The 19,506-nt window shown below is 51.6% G+C and overlaps 1 protein-coding gene across 4 annotated transcripts; it reads right to left on the bottom strand.

Moving 5' to 3' along the window:
- Positions 1 to 827: 827 nt before the first annotated feature.
- On the bottom strand, positions 828 to 19,065 carry PCYT1A (phosphate cytidylyltransferase 1A, choline). Of its 4 annotated transcripts, none has more exons than XM_083847797.1 (9): positions 18,820 to 19,065; positions 13,794 to 13,934; positions 11,339 to 11,438; positions 9,049 to 9,165; positions 6,869 to 7,020; positions 5,974 to 6,052; positions 5,084 to 5,226; positions 3,701 to 3,889; positions 828 to 3,315 (listed from the first exon to the last, which is right to left on the bottom strand). In XM_083847797.1, the coding sequence occupies exons 2-9, from the start codon at positions 13,908 to 13,910 to the stop codon at positions 3,109 to 3,111; spliced, it is 1,104 nt and encodes a 367-aa protein (XP_083703923.1). In that variant the 5' UTR covers positions 13,911 to 13,934; positions 18,820 to 19,065; the 3' UTR covers positions 828 to 3,108. The 4 variants fall into 4 exon arrangements, with proteins under 4 accessions (XP_083703923.1, XP_083703921.1, XP_083703922.1 ...); XM_083847795.1 differs by lacking the exon at positions 18,820 to 19,065 and adding an exon at positions 15,154 to 15,285; XM_083847796.1 differs by lacking the exon at positions 18,820 to 19,065 and adding an exon at positions 14,376 to 14,488.
- Between the last annotated feature and the right edge of the window lie 441 nt (positions 19,066 to 19,506).

Genomic DNA, 19,506 nt, shown 5'->3' with positions numbered 1-19,506 from the left:
GAAACCAGCACAGTGAACACAGATTGGGAAGAGCCAGCCCGAGGTGACAGCAAGAGTAGCTGAACACAAGACCAGGGATGGGCAGGGGATGGCAGAATGTAGGTGCTAAATCCATACTGTGGGTGCTGGGCACCACCAGAGCTTCCTGCGACCAGCACCCTGGTGATCTCCCAGTGCCCCCCAGCCCACTACCTCTGGCCGGTGCAACCCTTGGGAAGAGAAGAGTCAGAAAACCAAAGCTCCCAACTCCCACTCTTTCGTTTCTTTCATCCATTTCAGGGAAAAAGTTCTCTTTCCCATCAAGGGGGGAAAAAAGTGACTCAAAGCTTTTTGTGGGTGGCTGCATTCAGAGTGAAACTGCTCAGCTGGAAGACACACCGGTGAGCAGTTATGAGACCGTCAGGCTTGACAGACTCCTGGCAACAGAGCATGACAGGACTTTCTAGGCACCAACGGTAGCGTTGGGCCCGGAAATCTCCTGGTTTTGACAAGCAGCAACACGCAGGCAAGCAGCAAAACACGGGACTCGGTCACCTTGTTGGACAGCCAGACCCAGCTCCTTACCTGCGGCAGGTAGGACACCCAGCCTGTCCAGCAGGGAGCCCTTGTGAGCACCAAGTCTTCCCTGAGGGCAAGACGCAGGGTTTGTCCCAAAGTCACCGCCACTGCCAGGTGTATTCACTGCTCCAACACCTGCCTCGGGTTACAATAAAGTCCTGACCCTCTAAAATGTCTTGGTAAGACAGGGCAGCGCTGGAAATGGGGCCAGTCCAGCAATCCAGGAGGAAACAAACAAAACCAAAAAGGAAAAAAAAAAAAGACTGCTCTGGGATTTGAGTGTTTTTTTTAATTTAAGTGCAAGGAGGAAGCAGGGATTATTGGTTACAAGAAACAGCTCTGTTATTCCAAGCTACACGTAAAACCATGCCTGGCTTCTTCCTAAGCGCCCCGGGTTGTGCAAAGACACCAAGAAACACGCAGGGTCTCCACAGAACAAGCCACCATCCAAAACACACCACTGTTACCCAAAATTACAGAACACTGTTGCATAACTTGTGTTTAAAACAGCAGCAAGGCTCTGAAGCAGCCTGGCCTTTGTGATCCGCCTGGGGAAAGCGACTTGACACCCCTAGTGAGGGAAGGGTGAAGGAAGGAAAGTGGGGAAGATAGGGAAGAGAGACCGTGGGTGATACAAAATAAGTGCTCCACCAGCATAAATAAGCCAGGTCAGCAAAGGCTGGCTCGTACCAAGGGACCGTTCTTTGCTCTCACAGCTTCAAGCCAACAGCAGCCAGCCAGGCTCCCAGAGCTGTGCACACCCCTGCTGAGAGAGGTCCGGGTGGCGGATGAGGAATCCCCAAAATACCCTTTTCTCACACAGGCTCTGGCCTCAGCAGAAGCCCAGAGCGAAGAGGTTTCTCTCCTACGAGACTCTGCCAGGCCCTCTGGGCAGCATGACAGAGGAGCAGCAAGGTAAAAGCCGGCAAGCAGCAGCAGCCTGGGATGATTCGCCTCCCTGCTGCTCCCCAAGCCCCCCCATCCCGCGTGGCAGAGCTCCCTGCGGGGCTGCGAGCCCTCCTCGCCTGCTGCCAGCACTGCAGGAGCTCACGGGGGCTCAGCCCAGCAGCTCCACCCAGAGACAAACCCGAAGGGAAAAGCGAGAGGGACGTTCATGGGACAGCGAGCTGGCTGCGGGGACAGAGCGCGCCGAGCAGCTCGGGACCCGGCACGGGGAGGGAAACTTCCCCCGGAGAGCTGAGGGCCACAAAGCTCGACGCTTACTACACACACACACGACAGCAGGCAGGACTAGGACCTTTCGAATGAGCAGAGCACACGTTTAAAATCTTAAAAAGCTGCAGCACTCTCTGATGTTCTTCCCGGCCTGCCTTGAGGAGCGGAGTCTATGGGCAGGATTTGTGCATTTATTGCACAGGACAGGTAACACGGGACCGTCACCCTTCACTGGGCAGTAAAACGTGCCCCTCATCTGCCCAGCTGCACACACCGACAGACAGCAAACTGGCCGCGTGAATTCTTGTTTTGTCCTTATAGCAGCAACTTGACCAGTGTAAAGGACTGCGCCAGTCCTCAGAGCACAGCAACTGAAACACGGAGACGCGCAGAGCACAGTGCTGAGGGGCCGCGTGGACGGACGAACACTTAGGACACACCAGAGACCGGGACAAGGAACTTCTCAAAGGAGCACACACGTTCATTTCCCACCTGGGCGCTCACACGCCCGAGGAAACGCGCAGACAGAAAGCGCCCTGAAGCAAAGATTCATTCTCTTCTCTCCAACAGCAACTGAGGGCTCAATTTTAGCTCGAGATTTAGCAGTCCCGTTAAGATTAGCTGGAAAAGGCCTTTCCCCCGCAGCCGCCCGTGCGGATTTGGAGCTGCCAATGCTGCACACCTGCAGGGTGTGCGACTACGGTGCTGCGACTTCTTCCAGGGGGTGACTCGTGCACGCTAAGCTGGCAGCCCTCTCCCCAGCACATCCTCACCGCGGCACGCCGGGAAGCTCGGCCAAGAGGCACGCCAGCGCTGCCGAGCCTGCCAGGTAAGTTCCTATCGGCTCCAGAGCAGCAGAGATGTCCCTGTGTCCTAGCAGCCTCTCTACGCAACTGCTCCCTGCGTGCTGTCGAGGTCGCCCTGGTCGAGGAACCGAGGGGTCTTTCATTTGGCAGCGGCACGGATACTGCCTGGGGCTGGGAGGGATAAGACAGGGGAGCTGAAAGAAAGAAGGGGCAGGTGGGTCTTACCACTCTCTGTCTCGCCTGGAGAGGGGAAAAGAAACCAGAACAAGAGCCACACTCGAGTGCTATTCTTTGTGTTTTAAAAGAGTAGTTTCTTAAAATATAAAAACCATCTTTCCCCTGGAGACCACTAGAACGTAAACAATAAAAAGGGAATTTGGGGAGAAGGGAGAGGAGGTTTGAATGTGCTTCCAGGCAGCAGCCCTCACTAAGAGCAACGGGTGCCTCCGAGGCCCTGTGCTCACCGTCAGCCCTGTTCCTATGGCTCTCTTGCTCAGTTAGAGTTCCCCAGTGGGTCTGGACTTAGGATTCGGCGATTAGTGGGTCGCAGCAAATCCCGGCTGGCAGCTTAATCCTCTTCATCCTCGCTGATGTCGTAGGTGACTGCAGACTCGTTCCTGGAGCGGTTGGCCGGCGAGGAAGGAGGAGTCTTGGTTGAAAAGGGCCAGCGGAAGGAGGGCGACGGGGAGCGGTCGTGCGTGGGGCTGCTGCTGGGGCTCTGCTTGGGGCTGATGGCCTGCAGCATCCGGCCCTTGCCCTCCTTCAGCATGTGTTTCTGTGACAGAAGCAGGAGGGACGTTAGCACGGCTCAAACAGTGATGGAAATGGACACTGCTCACAGCCCGTGCAGCATTTTGAGCTGTTGTGTCTCAACTCCTCATGCAATGTAAGAGCAGAAACCCAAGCACGGTGCTATAGTGCCTTCGGACACTGCGTCCACTTTTGCCATTACCCACTTTCAAGCACCTCTAGCATGAAGTGCCTGTGACATTTGGCCAGCACCACGGGACAGCCAGGCAAAACCCAGTTGTTTCAGACCCATCCCGTCCCAGGCCAGTGACAAAGTGACCGTCAGTCTCTGCTCCGTGGCCTGCGGGACACAAGCTGGAGTTTCGCAGACTCCAACTCCCCTTTCCCCTTCTCCCCGGACAGCTCCTTACCAACGCGCCTTCTGGGCCAAACATCTCCAGGAAATTGCCAATGAACTCCCGGGACTTCTCTTCCCACTTCTGAATGAGATCAATACTCTTCTCCTCCACTTTCTGGACAAATTCCTTTGACTTCTCCTCCACATCCTTCACCCTTTTTTTCACCTTATCCACACGCTCCTGGAGGTGGTATTTCTTTTCCTGTCGAGTAAACGATGGATCAGAACACAGCTCACCAGATCTAAGTGGCGACCACCTCTGATCTGAGTTATTACACTGAACCGTTGCTTAAGACTCAGCGTCTCCACCAGTTTTGTGACACTTCTCCCTCACTCCAGTGATGCTTCTTCCCTAGACTAAATGGCAGACATGCAGCGGGGCTGCGAGACGCTTTGTGGCAGGCCCTGGCACAGTCCACAAAGCAAGACTAAACCCAGAGATAAGGACTATCTAAGAGCAGTGCATGGAAGAGGGAAATATTTATAAAATATACAGATTAGATTTGAGGGACCTGCTGTAGGTCTCCTTGCATATCGTGACAGCGCAAGACTTTTTGCTGGGTGTTTGTAAACAGAGACAGTTGGATGCCAAAGAGAGGCCAAGCAGCCGTTACCTCTCCTGTTTCATTTTGTATTTGATTGTATTAAAAAGGCATAGTGTCTGAGTGATAAGAAAAATGTTTACTACATAAGAAAAGCCTCCTGCCATGCATTCTGCTTGTGTGCTAAAAGACACTCAGCACAGGATCAGAGCACGTCCTTCTCCCCTAACTCCTGCAGCTCCAGAGAGGGAATAGCACAGTGAGAACAGTATCAGATTTTATCCTAACAAATGCCTCTACCTTGGGGAAGTGGCTGAGGGAAGAGGAGAGAGATGAGGCACTGCAGCTGCTGCCAGGAACAACCAACACTTCACTCGGTTTGACAAAACACACATTTTGCCACATGGCCCAGCCTCCAGCTCTCTCATCTGGTAAATTGTCACCAAGTAATTTCTGACGTTAGAGCAGTATTAGCAAAACCCCAGCTCCCCTGGACAGGCCCACTCCTGACAGTGAGCATTCCAGGGGAGGGAGAAATCTAATTTCTACCACTATAAGGACATTAGTTTGGTGTAACTGTTTAGCTCTGCAGACTTGCTACTCACTGGCATACAGCAGGAGTGTGCTACTGCTATGCAAGACACAGCTTCACACAGCTTATAGAACCACGGAATGGTTTGGGTTGAAGGAGGCCTTACAGATCACCTAGTTCTAACCCCCCTGAAGGGCAGGGACACCTCCCACTAGACCAGGTTGCTCAAAGCCCTGTCCAACCCGACCTTGGACACTTCCAGGGATGGGGCATCCACAGCTTCTCTGAGCAAGAAGTTGTGGTGAGACACACTTCGACTCACATTTATGAAACTGACGTTGAGCTCTTTAGCTGTGTAGCCCCGCTGCAGGTTCCGTCTGGCATAAACATCGTAGTCCCGCACGATGCGGGTGATGATATCTGATGTTGAAATCCCCTCGGTCCTCTGAGTTGGTGCAAACATGCCTAAAGTTGAGGAACAGGACTCAGGACAGCTGTAGCAAGACACATGGTAAAAAGCTGCTGCCACCTCTAATAGTAAACAACTTCTCCTGTGAACACTCCTAACCGTCCTCACACCATCATGACTCTGCCCTGGAATGCACAATACCTGGCTCCTCCTTTCTGGGAGTACGAGGAGGAACTAAGAAAGACCTAAGCATGTCAGAAACAATTTCTTACTCAAATACAAGTATATCTTCTAAAGAAAAGCTCCAACTCTTCACTTTACCTGGTTTCGAAACTATTGACTACAACCCACTGCATTGAGAATAGCGTGGTGACAAGGACAGAATAAGGGATCTCACAATTTAACAGGTAGAAACATAAGCCCTGATGGCTGGGTTTTGAAAGCTTAAAATAAACTGCCCCCCCCCCCCCAAGTTTTACAGCAATCAGCTAGAGGATCCACTCTGTAAAGTCCGTAAGATTCTCCATTCGTGAGAATCTGTAAGACAAGCCATAATATTTTCTCAAAAGGTGGCTGTGAATTCGATCACAGTAACAAGGTTGTACATAAAAATTAATGTAAGGCAATCCTTGACATGGCACGTGGAAGTCTTGGCCTTATGAACCAGTGCCCAAAGCTGTACTTCTTCCTGCCCTCTGAGCCTCCTGGGCAGACCGTGTCCCCGCAGGGCCACTCTGCAGGGCACAACCCTGCCACACAGGAGCACAGGAAAAACTACAGCAGAGAATCTGACCCAGACTCACCTGCTTCTTTTATGTGCTTATATACGTCATCGCTGCCAGCAGAAGAATAGGGGATGTCATCATGTGCAACAAAGTCGATCTGAAAATTGAGAATAATATGAGAATCGACATTTTATCTCGAGTACGCAGGTCACCTGCTTTCTGCCACGGCTGGTAACTTTTTGCTCAACACCTCCACTCGGAGGCATGACCGAGAACTGCAAGACAGTTTCCCCTTGGAAAAAACAACCAAGAGCAGTCACAAATTCTCACTGGCAATTGCGTATCAAACTCGTTAGCACGCAACGAAAAGGAAGGGCTGGGACTAAGGACACAGCTGCTCTAAGCTCCTGAGAGAAACAGCTTGTTAACGGCCACAGGGGGAAACTAAGCGTACTCCCCAGATGCTGTTTCACTTCCCAAAGCAGTTCAACAGATGTCAGAGACTCTTTTTATTTCATCTTACCTACTGATAAAAGACTCACAATACAGCTTGCCTGGTCTCCTGCTGCGGGGAAGCTGATGTAGATTTAATCTGGCACTGCTGAAAGCAGGGGGCTGGACCACACGACCTCCAGAAATCCCTTCCACCCAATGTTATGCTCTCCCTTTTCTCTCCCTTTTTCATGTTTCACACCAATGGGTAACCAGCATCAGCTTCTCCTCGAACATAGAAAACCCTTTTGCCCTCTCAGGCTCCTTTACCTTGTCACTATCTGCCAGCTCAGCACACACTTCTAATCTTCCAAGAAGCCCCACCTGGTTCCCATAACCCAGCTCATTCTATATTTAAGGATCTTCAACAGAAATGGGTTGATCACGCAGAGGTCACCCCCACGGATGAATTCTTGCTGTAAATAGCAAGCACAGACAGCAGCTAATCAAAATTCAAAGCAGATCAGATGCCACGTATTACCCTGTGCTCTGCCAGGAATTCAGGGGTGAGCGTCCATGGTGCATTTCTCACCACTTCGTCCACATAGCGACAGTGCTGCACAGCATCGTACCGCTCGTTTTCATTCATCACCGTGAAGCCCTTGAAGTTATGGGTCAGCTCATCACTGCAGACTGAAGAAACAGGCACAGAGAAGAGTGAGACTGAGCTACTTACCCTAATACTTTGCAGAGAAAGGACCCTGCATACACCCCTGCCAAGCCAGACAATTCCAGCTGCTGACGGAGGCTGGCGCTTCCAAACCTAACTTCTAGCCAAAAATCACTAGAACCAGGGAGTGGTGGCAGGGCACTAAACTCTCGAGCCATTCTAGGCAGGCTGAGCAAGGGGAATTGTCCATTTGCTTGGGGGATTTCTGCACAAGCTGGGGACCCGTACCCTAAGCCCTCAAGGTCCCTAGAGACTTCTTCAATGCTTACCAAGAAAACCAGCCAATACAGAAGACAACTCTCCTGTATGAAACGACACCTGGGGTTCTACCTGGCAGAAACTTGCTTATTATCCTCTGGATGTCTCAGCTTTGGAAACTGGAGCCCGTATGAAAATAAAAATAAAAGTAAAACAAACAAACAAACAAAAAAACCACCAAAAACCCACCGCCCTAAACTTCTAATGTCTTAAATAACATAACATAGTCTAGCTCTTGGAAAACTAAAATGAAGAGTGAGTTCACTGTAAATTAAGTACATTTAATTATGTTCTATGAAAAAAGTAAATGAACAACTCTTCACAATCTGCACATAATACATCGAGGAGGAAGCAGTTTCACTTGGTTATCAGACTCAAAAGTAAACAAGGGATTACCAGTCTCAGGGGTATTGGATATATTTATGTTCCAGACAAACAGATGATAAAGAGCGGGTGAGATTGCTCCCAGCTTGGAGCTAACGTTCACTTGGGCTGTGGCCTCTTGTCTCCCTCAGTTCCTGGTGCAAGGGGAGCAGCTCACTGCCCTCCACAGCTCACCAGTCTCCCGGAGGCAGAGAGCAAAACTACACATCTTAATCGGCATGTTAATAGCGTTACCTGAAGGTATTTTCCTGTCTGATGCATGTCTATGTACATGGCTTGTCTTTCTGCCTGCAAGATTTCTGAGTTTAGAGCGTTTTGAAAGTTTGATTAACTGTATCAGCTTTCCTCCCTCCTCTCCCCTTCCAGAGGCTACCGGAGCACACACAAAACGTACAGAAGTACCACTGTAAAAATGCTCTCAGCAGTGAGACAAAACACAAAGGCATTATTAATGGTCTGTCATAGAATCAGTTTCATTTTGCTGCAGGAAGCTAATGACTGTTGAGAAAACTAGTTAAAGGTATTCCCAGCTCCTCACACCTCAGCATTATTACGCAGCCTGACTAGAGGTCACCTCCTGCTAGACAGCATCCACAGCCTGAGGTGTCTCTAGTGTCACATATCAGAAACCTGGGTGAAGGTACAGGCACAGAGGCACTGCGTGGACAGAGGCCAGCATGTTGCAGCAGCCAGAGGAAAGAGTTTCTTCTTTCCTGTTATATTCTTGAAGGAGACCTGGCTGAAACACCTCTGCTGGATCCCCTCAGGCAGTGAGCAGGATATTCCTGGTTTTATCTCAAGGACTTTGAATCTAATGAACAAAATATGAACTTTTCATTGGAGAAACAGGGGCTTTACTGAGTTCCACGTGGCCACTCGTGTGCGCAAGGAACCACTGTTATCTCCATGCTCCTGGCAGGACCTGCTTGGGGTTAGCCAGAAGCAATTCCCAGCAGAGAGCTGGAGCGGGAGGGTGACTTGCAGGGAAATACAAGCGACACAAAGCTCAACCAGCCACGGGGGAACTGTTAGCTGAGAGGCAGATGCTCAGCTGCCGCTAGTATATTTTCATACTCAGTGGTATCTGTCACAAACAGAGGGGCCAAGTTTGAACAGGCTGATGAGGAGTCTTTTCCTTGTGTTCTTTTGGTACAGGATTTCTTTCTGCAGATGTATCTTACACTTAACATACTGCAGTAACACTTTGACAACAAAGTGGGATTTGGGACAACTGCAGGGACAGCCACTAAGGCCATAAGGACAAAAACCCTGTTATGCCACCTGTATGCACAACAGCGGAGGTTAACCGTGCTCCTATGACAGCCAAAGTCAACAAGATCACTCCTTACCTCCCACAATGAGGTATGTGTTTGGGAAGAGGTTTTTTGCTTGCATCAAGGCCCGGGCGTGTCCGGAGTGAAACAAGTCAAATATTCCATCGGCGTAAACTCTGACAGGGCGATCCACTGTGCCAACGAGACAGACAGACAGACATTTGTGAAGATGCCTTCCCGGAGAAGGAGCTGCTGCTCATGCATGCATATGGGGACCTTCTGAAACTCAGGGGGGGAGTTGCAGGAAACTGGCAGAGTGCAGAGCCATAGCCAGGAAAGATTTGTGAAAATGGCTGGCTCTTTTCCTTCGCACATGGAAACAAACACAGCAGAGAACAGAGCTGAAATACAACCATGTTCAAAAACAGACTCAAAACCTACCACATACCTACCGTGAAGGGACACTAAAGGGAAAGCAAACTCTGAATATCTCCCTCCTGTGGAATCTAGATGTAGCATTCTTTTTTTTTTTTTTTTTTTTTTTTTTGGCACAGCAAGGAGATACAAGAGGGGAACTGGCCAAAATGTTTTGCAGGTGCCTGATTTCCCCTACCAGCCAGGATGGCGTCTCAAGACCTTCTCAAAACCCTCCTCTCTACAGCCCACTGCCACAGCTACCACGTCTGGTTGAGGGACCAGGCTGTTCTGATTCCCCACCAGCATCATCGGTTCCCTACGGTCTAATGAAGTGTGTGCCTGTATCTGAAAACCCATCTGGACTACTCAGAGAAATGCAAATACGATTCTGCTGAACTGCCGGCATGCATTGAAATCATAGATTAATAAGGAAGAACAAAGGCCATCAGCCCATCTCTGACAGGGTAAATCGTAGCTCTTCCCTGAGGTCAGCACAAAGGTAAGTTGAGATAGAGGAGCACGTAGCAGCAGGAGACTCCCCGACTTCTGGTCCCCTGGGGCCACACGGGGCTCCGGCTCTCTTGTTGCTGGTGACAGAAAGCCACATATTCTTGTTATATGACACCTGGGAACGGGCTGCTGCTCTCTGGCCCAGTTCACGCAGACTGATTCAGAGGCACAGCAAAGCTGCAGCGAGGAAGGGGCAGACAGAAGACCCACCAGGAGAGCCGAAACCTCCTGGGTCTGGGAAGGGCTCTGACTGCACCTAGAGACAGAGCACGGGAGAGGAAGACTTGATGCAAGGGGAAGGATGTTAAGTTCGACCTAAGCAGAGGAGTCAGCCTGAGGACAGCCTCTTCCAGTCATTTGTCAGCAAATCTGCCTCTGTCTGAAGGTGCCAGGAGGCTCTGGAGGGCCAAGGATCTGAAAGCCTAAGACAGCAAGAGCTTTCTGTATGCCAGAAGAGGGCTGGCCCTGGCACGCCCCTTTATCAAAGAGCAATTATGTTCTGGGAATTGGCTGGGACATCTGTCTCTTTTCCTCTGTACCTGCAGCAGCCACAGTTGCTGAGCACAGGCATAAACAACAACAGGGAAGCATGCAGTGTATTTTAGTCTTAGCAGGCAGGAGAGCCATCGATGTTGAAAACAGAGCTGGGAGACTAACGTGGACTGTGAAAAGCACTGGATTTCCAGAAACTCCTGCAGGAAATCACTGCCAGATCTCACTCTAAGCTGGCTTCTCTCTCAACATCAGCAGCAGTCAGGTAATCAGAAGTGCGGCATTTTTATTGTCTCAGGGTCTCCATAACGGAGAGGCCAAGCAAGACAGCACTGTCTGCACACAGCTTGGCAACAGAGGGCAGCCATCCTTCAGGAGGAGCCAGTCCTGCCTCTGCTTCCCTGATGGACTTGCAAAGAGCACAGTTTATCCCACTTTGTTTTATAAAATAAAAGGGCACGTTCCTGCTGTGAGGATAGTCTATTTTGATTAATGACACTGACTTTAATTCAAATCCAGGCTAGAATGGGATACTCTGGACAAAGACATATGTTGGTTTTACTTGGCATTTCAAATTTCAAAAGAGATGACTTTTAAAGTGCCTAGCTTTAAGCTGCTTCAGATAAAGTAGTACAGAAAAATGTTCAGCTCTGATAGTACTCTTTAGCTGTCAGTGGCATAGGAAAAGCTAAAATATGAATATTTATTTATCTCAGAGAATCTTACTGACAAAGGTACAACACCTCATACACAGAGCCTCCAATTTCAGCTGAACTGGCAGACCCAATTTCACATAGAGTTATTTAACCACTAAAGCATGAATAAAGTCATGGGCTGCAAACCTGGTCGTACATAGAAGGCTGGATCAGTCTCAGGTATCAAGAATCAAACCTCTTCCCCGAACCCAACATTTATACAAACCCCGTCCAGTCTGGTTCTTACTTACAAGGGGTCCCTCTCATCGCTTCTTCATACGTCACTCGGATGTATGGCTTGCTGTAATCGATTTCCACTTCATCTGAAAACGGAGCTGGTTCCTTCAGTCCCTAAAAAGCCAGAGGTGGTCAGCTGTGAGAACGCAAAGGTGAGCGCGCTGTGTAGCAGCAGCAAGGCAGCTGCAGTGCTCTAGTCACGGAGTGACTTACTGTGTCTGCACGATTCGAGCACGTGTACTGAAAGACTAATTAGTGTTAAGCCTCAAAACAGCCCTGCAGGGCGATTAGCCTGAATTTGACAGGGGGAGCTTCAGCAAACCTCATTGTCACGGCACTGACTTTGCCCACCCAGGCAAGACAATCATTTTGCTGTACTGGTGTGCCTGTGCTGTGATGTGCAAATTCTAACAGCTCCTCGGTTTGATTATACAAATGAGCAAAAGAGCAATCCCCAAGGAACACGTGCATCATCTCCCTTTTCTAAGGCATATGTAACAAGAGACTGACCTCGATCTGTGGCAGAACATATCCTAGTGCTGCAGGAAAACCTCGCTAATCTACTAGCCTGATCACGACAGTTACATTTAATCAGCAGCTGAAGTCCAGGTATCCTTTTTGGTCTCCTCTGAGCGGGAACAAAACATCTGACCTCCCCATAATGGAACAAACAGCTCAACTTCCTTCTCGCAGGAAGGTGTGAGGCAGCAATGCCTTCTCTTTCCTGAGCCAGAAGGCTAGGAAACAAGCCTGCAGATCATTACAATAATACCTTCAAGCTGCAGAAAGCTAATCAGCAGTTTCCTCTCTGGCTTCCTGTCCCATTGCAGCGTCCTGCCACAGTACCCAGCACTGCTGCAACCAGAAAGACCACTGCTAGTACTGTTAATGTCAGCCCTTATTACAGCGCTCCAAGTGAGGTGGAGAGAAAAAGCGACCCACTGACCACTACGCTGAAGCAAACTGATGCTGCTGAAACCTCCTTTAACAGGAGCATCTTCTGAGGCTCTGGTACCCACATTTCACACACCACCTCCTCTGGTGGGTCCCTATCGTTAGGTCCTTTCTCTCCTTTCCTCACTGCCATGATATCTGGGACTTGTGAATAAAACCAGACTCTTTTCAGCTTGGTTGTCATGTATGTGATACAAAGCTAGGAGTAATAGCATAAAAAACTACCAAAATTATCAGAGAATCACAGAGAAATGCTCTCAAAAGCTTCTGCCAACCTCACCCTTCCTCTGCAGCACCTACGAAGGTCAGGACACAACCAGATGTGCACAATAAAACAGGCTGGGTATTACCTGTTTCATGCTGTTCATATAGATAGATGCTTTATTTCTAACACAGGACAGACACCAAACTGAAGAGCAAGAGATTTCCATGGAATAACCCTTACGCTTCTCTTTCCTCACTGAAATATGTGGAATTTTCAAGAGGGACGGGATGGATCTTTATGGAAGTCAAGGATATTAAGGCCCTGTGGAATAAGTCACACAACAGCTCAATCCTCCACTTCCAACACTGTTAACATCTGTCAAATGTCTTGGGACAGCACTGACGTACTCCTCAAGAGCCAAACGTTATCCACGAGGAAAGCCGTGACACATCACCAAATTTTACCAAGGACTATGACCCCAGCGTGATGTGGCAGGGACGGTAGTTGCTTCTCACAGAGATAAGGAAAGAGCAACCAGCAAACACGTGATGCACAGGAGAGCTCGAGGAAAAGGAGCAGAGAGGAGCTGTAGAAAAGCCATCACCACAGTATCGCGGCAGGGACAAGATAAAGTCAGCTCTTCACAGTGACATTAGCTGAGACAGATGACCTTTAGAAGAAACTCCAAGTTTGATCTAGAAGGATAAATACTTTCCATTTATTCTCTTTTAAACATTCCTGAAGTACCAGCAACATCAATGCAGCATCCTGCCACACGAGGAGAATCAAAGAAGTCATCCTCCCAGTGTTGCAGACAGTGGTTTCAGCAGCTTTCTTCTGCAGGTGCTAACAAACTTCAAGCCCACCGATGGGTCCCCTGCCTTGACGCGGACTTTCTGCTAGGTACACGAGTTGTTACGTACTTTTCTTGGGTGTATTTCTCCCTCCTGCTGGCCACTGAGAAAAGCCACCCATGTGAAGAGCATGCTTCCTTTTGTAGCACGTGGATATCTATATGCATGCCTCTTTGGGTGCAGATTAAGTGACTACAAAGAGGCTGACCAGACCACAAAAGCAGCTTAGCAACGCTCGCTTCGGATCTAATTTAAGCCCATGTTGTAAGCATGTTATTAGTATGAGCAAAGGAAGATTTCAAACTGGCTCTACAAGAAGCATAGCTACTGTCGTTTGCTTCTTTCCTCCCCCTTGTTTTCCGTCTCCACAGAAACCCCACAACATTTATCTTCCTGCTGCTAAGACTTCAATGTGTAATCTCCAGGCACCTACAGCTCCTATCTCTGCTTACTTACGAATGAGCGCCGGGACATTTTTGGAGGGATTCCATCCAGCTCCGTCGCCCCGTTGGGGCCGGATCCATCTTTTCTTCTCTTGCGGGAATTCAGCCTGGAGGAGGTCGGCGGCTCCATCTTGCCAAGCGCGTCCAGTAGGAACTGGGACAAAATGAAGGGGAAGAAAAAAAGAAAAAAGGGAGGGGAGGGAGAGATATTTCTCAGCTCTTCCAAAGCAAAAAATAAAAAAAAAAAATCAGTCAACAGCAGGCAGAGCGTACAGAAGGTCAGTGCAAAGACACAGCCACCTAACAAGGGGCTCAGCCAGTTGTATTCGGCATCAGCTGCCAAGGCTTGACAAACAGTGCCTGGTGGGAATACGGAATCACTGAGTGCAACTCGGGGCTCCTCTGCAGAGAGAGAAGTGTGCAGCAGTCAGCTGGCTGGAGAGAACTCACCCAAGAGTTGCAGTGCAAGTTATAAATCATCAGAACAAGGCTAATTATGCTGTTTTAGCATCTGAAAGGCAAGCTGAGGATTAAGGCATGCCCAGTCCACATCCAGCCCTCCCCCGGCTCTCATTTTGAACGCAAACGCTTCTACCCCTCAGTGCTGCAGCCCCCGCTTTGAGAGGCCGGGTCCCTGCGCAACCCCGATGCGAGGAAGAAGCCGGTTTAAGCAGGAGGACAAGGGGAGGGGAAGGAGCGAAGGGGTGCAACCCACGGTCGTAACTTCACTACCGAGACGGCTTGCTGTTTGCTTTGCTGTTTGCGCAAGACCGAGCCGCGGCTCAGCGGGGACAGCTCACCTTGGGATGGCTGCCACCATCCTGCCCTCTCGTCCCCTGTCCCCACTGCAGCGGTGACTCAGCTGGTGGCGAGGCAGCTGCTGTCACCACATTCGGGCACACGCGTACTCCTGGCACTTTACGTGCCAGGTTGTAATTAGTTCAGCTGAACCGTTTCTGCGATGAATGGGCAGAGAGACGGCCAGCTTGGGACAGAAATCGTGGCAGCTCTCTGGCCGTGAGCTACCCCGGGGGTTACCGTACGCTGCCGTCTTCCCAAAGGGCCCCGGCACATTAGCAAGTACCCCACACAGCCAAAGCAAAGCTAGGGGTTTATAAAACGCGTGACAGCCCACACTCCCTTTTCAGCTGCCGAGACAGAAAGAGGCGCTGCGTTTGCAGAGCCTGTAAGTGAAGAGCAGCAGCTACGTCTTGTGCCTCCTGCCCACCTGCACCGCGCAGCTCCCAGCGCAGCAAGCAGCGTTTCGGAGCTGCGAGCAGCACGAGCCCTCCCTCCGCCCAGGAATGATGATGACGTGCGTGCCTCTACGCCCTTCTAATGAGAGCCAGGTGGAATGTAAAACTTCTCCCCACCCTTTGCAGAGGATGCGCCGGGACACGTTAGGCGGGGCAGGGCGAGGGAAGGGGACAGGCAGTGTCCCTCTGCGCAGCCCGTCCACGGGGTGAAGCTCCGCTCCTCGGCCGCCAGCAAGCCTGGGCTCTGCGAAAGGGAGCTGGTAAGAAGCAGATTTAGGGGTTGGGCTTACTTGAATCCAAGTTAAGGAACGTCCCCAGGTAAGGAGTCAAATGCACTTTAATAGCACGCGAGCACAACTCTCCCCATCTAGCACCAACCAGGCGGTACCCTACAAGCAGGTGTAGGGCCAAGTGCCTCCGGTGCGGTGCTACCTGCGGGTACGTACCCCAGGCTGCTCTGTTAGACCTAACGCAGGGCACTAAGACCACAAAAAGAGAATCTTTAGGTGAGCGGGAAGCCAAAAAACACTGGGGAAAGCCAACAGTCCTGTCGGAAACTGCCCGGTTCACCTAAAAGCAGCACAGTTCTGTTTCTGGTGGAAGCAACCTTAACGTTGATGGGAAGAGTGGGGGAAAACAGCTGTAGGTTTTCTCGACTACCTGTCCGGTGGATGGCACGCAAGCGCTCTCCCTGCCCTGATGTTACAGGCTAGACCGTGCTGAAGGAGCCTCTGCAGAACCTGGAGAGCTTGGCTGGGCACCTCAGGAGTGACGCAGCTCTGTTAATTACTCAAATTAATGCAGAAATTAAGCAGTAATTTTACCTCTTCGGGGCTCTAAAACCTTCACCCTGTGGCTAGCGCGTTTCCGGGAACTCCTCCCAGCACCAGTTATTAATGAAAATAACTGGGAACAAGTTGTTTTGGAAAACAAGCCATACCTTACTGCGATAAAGCTCCTGCTCTTAGAGCAATTGTTTTTGACCCAAAGGACTAAAATAGCACCCTAAACAATTACTTCCTAACAATGGGATGCAGCATCTGTAGCTGAGCTGAACACATGAGCACGCATCTTTGCCTCCCCAAATGAGTAAAACACTGCCTGTTCTCAAATTAATTACACTTGCAGCAGATGGGGAGCGGGGAAGGAAAGATAGCTCTGAAAGCTTGTTCTGAAAAACTCCAAGACAAAGAACTGGCATCACCAGAAGAAATGGCCCTGTTGTAAAACATTAACACTGTTCCACTTGGCCTAACGCATCAACCTCTTGCAGAACCGAATCCGTGCTCGACACGACAAAGCGCTCTCTAGGAGCAAAGCTAACAAGTGCCCTATCAGGGAAGGCCCAAGGGGCAAATCCCAGCCTCTGCGCCACTTTACAGAACGCGTGGGGCCTTGCTTCCGAAACTCATCTCTTCGGTGTGCACCCTGCATCAAGGAAGTGCCCTCCATCACCCGCCTGCTGGCTCACCCCGAGCTGAGAGCTGCATGGGCTCTGCCAGGAGCAGCCGACTACGAAGCTCAGGACATTTCCCACAGGAACGCAGCCACTTCTTGCGGGGGAGAAAGGACAGGCATTGAGCAGCACAAGGAAAATTAATTTTTTTTTCCCCTTAGCGCGAGTTAACTAATCATCATCTGAGCTGGAATTTCACCACAGCACCTGTGGCATACGGACAAGGTCCCAGAATTGGTGCAGCAAATCCTGTTGCTTACCAAAGCCTTACCTCAGGGACTGCTCCTTCCAGGGCAGCCGCGATGTTTTGTTTAGCCCCCAGTGTAGGCATTCACAGTGTCGCAGGACTCTGCCTCGCGTGACACCACAGAAGCAGAGCAGATATTCCTGCATCCCCAGCCCACTGACGGAACGGGGACCTGACTCATCTGCATTCTTTGTGTTTCGAGACTCGAGGGATTTCTCGAAGAATATTACGATTTGCAAATCTACGTGCAGCAGCAGGATTTCTCCTGCCGCTTCTGCTGCGTCTTGCTTGCAGATTCACACAACAAGGCAAAATAAAACCTGCTACTTAAACTCGAAACACGTACGGAACAAGAGGCGGCTGCCACAACCCCGTAAGCGCTCCAGCCCCGAGCTGTTGCATTTACCAGCAGAGGTGAAGGTCAGCAGGAGGCCGGCACACCGGGACACCGAGCCCCCGGCTCCGCAGCCTGCTCGCACGCTCCCGTCACCTGCTGAACTCGGAAGGCGTTGCTAGCACGGTCAGATGTGACTGTCATGTGCTGCTCTGCCTACAAGATGATTCCACTATACAGAAGGCAAGCTATTTCTCTTCTGCTGACTCATCTGTAGGCAAATACTACTAAACTTTGCACTCTGGCAGCTGTCCACGGCGAAGAATTGCCCTGACACATGGAAGGCACGAAGCGAGAGCCTCAGGGAAAAGGAAGAGGTCCTGTCACCTCAGACAATTCCCCTGCCAGGCTGCAAAGCGCCCAACCTACCCTGCATTCCTCAGCCATGGGGAGAACAGACTCTGTATTCTGCTCTCCATCTCCAGCCCCCAATTTGTGATTAATCTCACTGGTATGCATCTCTGTAGAGATCCGCTGTAGACAGGAAGGCTCAGAAGAAGTTAATGACAAGGCTCATCACATACTCCTCTAGATACTGATGAAAGGCTGTTTACAAGACGGGGGTTAACCCGTACGTAATTACTGGGAGAGATCAGGATCTCTCTTCAGTCGGTGTTTAAAAATCTTGCCCAATCTCCACGCCAACCTCATTCACAGCCCAGCCTTGCCCGACGCCCCAGACCGAGGGCACTGGCACAAAAAGCGAGTGGAAACGGCCCAGACTGCGGCTGTCCCCACGCTCGGTGCCTGCTCTGCTCCAAGCCCTCCAGCCCCTCGCAAAGGTTCGGCGGGGTCTGGCACACACAGAGCCCTGCCCACACTCAAAACACGGGCTGCTTCGGCTGCTTGCGATGTGTTAGCAGCCACACGCAGATCTGGTACCAGCACTCTGCGGTCAGTGGAAGGATGCCGGGCGCCACCCGAGCCCCAAAGGCTCGAGGTGATTCTCCCCACCGCCGCCACGGCTGAGCAGGGTGCTGTGTGATCACCGAGGCTGTGCTGCTATGAGGTATAAAAAAAATAAAGGAATTGCCGGCAGGACCTTTTCGGTGAATTCGCAGCCCTGTTGGGCACACCGTAACCTGGGGCACCGAGCGCCCCGGCACACAACAAGGTCTCTGCTGTGGTTTGCAGGAGCAGGTTTCTGGAGCATATCGCAGGTTTGGGGCTTGCTCAGGGGCCGTAATGTACAAGGACGGGCGGTCGTTCTGCCTGGCTTTCGGGTTGCTCCTCGCGTTTTAGGGTCCGCCAGCAGCGCCTACTGAGAGCTGGGTGCCAGCCTCCCTCAGGAGGGCTGCCCATCGCCACCAAGCCCCCCAGCCACCTTCAGGGCTCACCCTGCGGTAACACCGAGACCATTACAACCCCCCCGAGACCACTGCAACCCCCTCCTCGCGCTGAGAACCTGCCAACCCATAAATTTTCCTAACCCTGCGATTACCCTCCGCTAAGCACCGCGCAGGCATTCACAACACGTCTCACCACCAAACCCAGCGGCCACCCTCCGACCAACCCCCCCCCTTTCGGACCGTGCCCTGTCCGAACCGCTGCCCCCCCAGCCCCCCCCCGGTCCCTAATTCCGACCCCATTAACCCGCCCGCCCCCCCGGCTGCGGGGCGAGCACCGCCCGGTGCAGCCCCCCCGGGGCCCGCCCGGTGCGGGTCCCGGCCCCCCGTCCCCCCCTACCTTCACCCGGTGCCGGAGCCCTGGAGCCGGAGCCTGCCGGTGCCGGTGCCGGTGCCGGTCCCGCCCCGCTGCCGCCAACGGGGCGCGGGCGGAGCCGCCGCGCAGGGCCCGGGCCGCAGGAAGGGACCGGCGGCGCCTCGGGAAACCGCGGCCCGAAGCCGCGTTCCGGGCCCGCAGCGTCCCCGCCGCCTCCCTCCGAGCCCCGGCTGCTCCTCGGCCGGCCGAGGCGGAGGGGTCGGGGCGGGGGTTCCGCAGGGTTTGGCCGCTGGGTGACAAGGTCAGCGGGTGGCTGGGGTGTGCGGGAGAACGCCGCGGCCCGCGGCCTCGCTACGGCAGGGCAAGCATCGAGGATAAATGGTGCAAGTTATCAGGGGGGTACTGCGTCCCGGGACCGGCTGCAGGACCCCTGGTGCTCGCCCTAAAGGCTGACAGGGACCAGGCTGTGTTGTTCGCAGCCCCTTGGTTTTTCTTCGGGGGAAACACTACCCCTTACCCTGCTGCTGTTATGGGTAACTGGAGTTACCAGACTTAGACCTGTGCTTTGTGCAATGCCTTTGTGAAGCAGGTGTTAAAAACCTCCAAAAACAGAACACCCGCAGTGCAAAAAAATCATGATTTAATTACTGTGACTTGATAAAAACACCAATACAAGTCTGAGGGTATATATTATCTCTCAGTGATTTTTTT

The sequence above is a fragment of the Anser anser genome (assembly GCF_964211835.1).
Source record: "Anser anser genome assembly, chromosome: 9".
In the NCBI taxonomy this organism is placed as follows: Eukaryota; Metazoa; Chordata; class Aves; order Anseriformes; family Anatidae; genus Anser; species Anser anser.
This window is presented reverse-complemented; position numbering and strand designations above follow the sequence as displayed.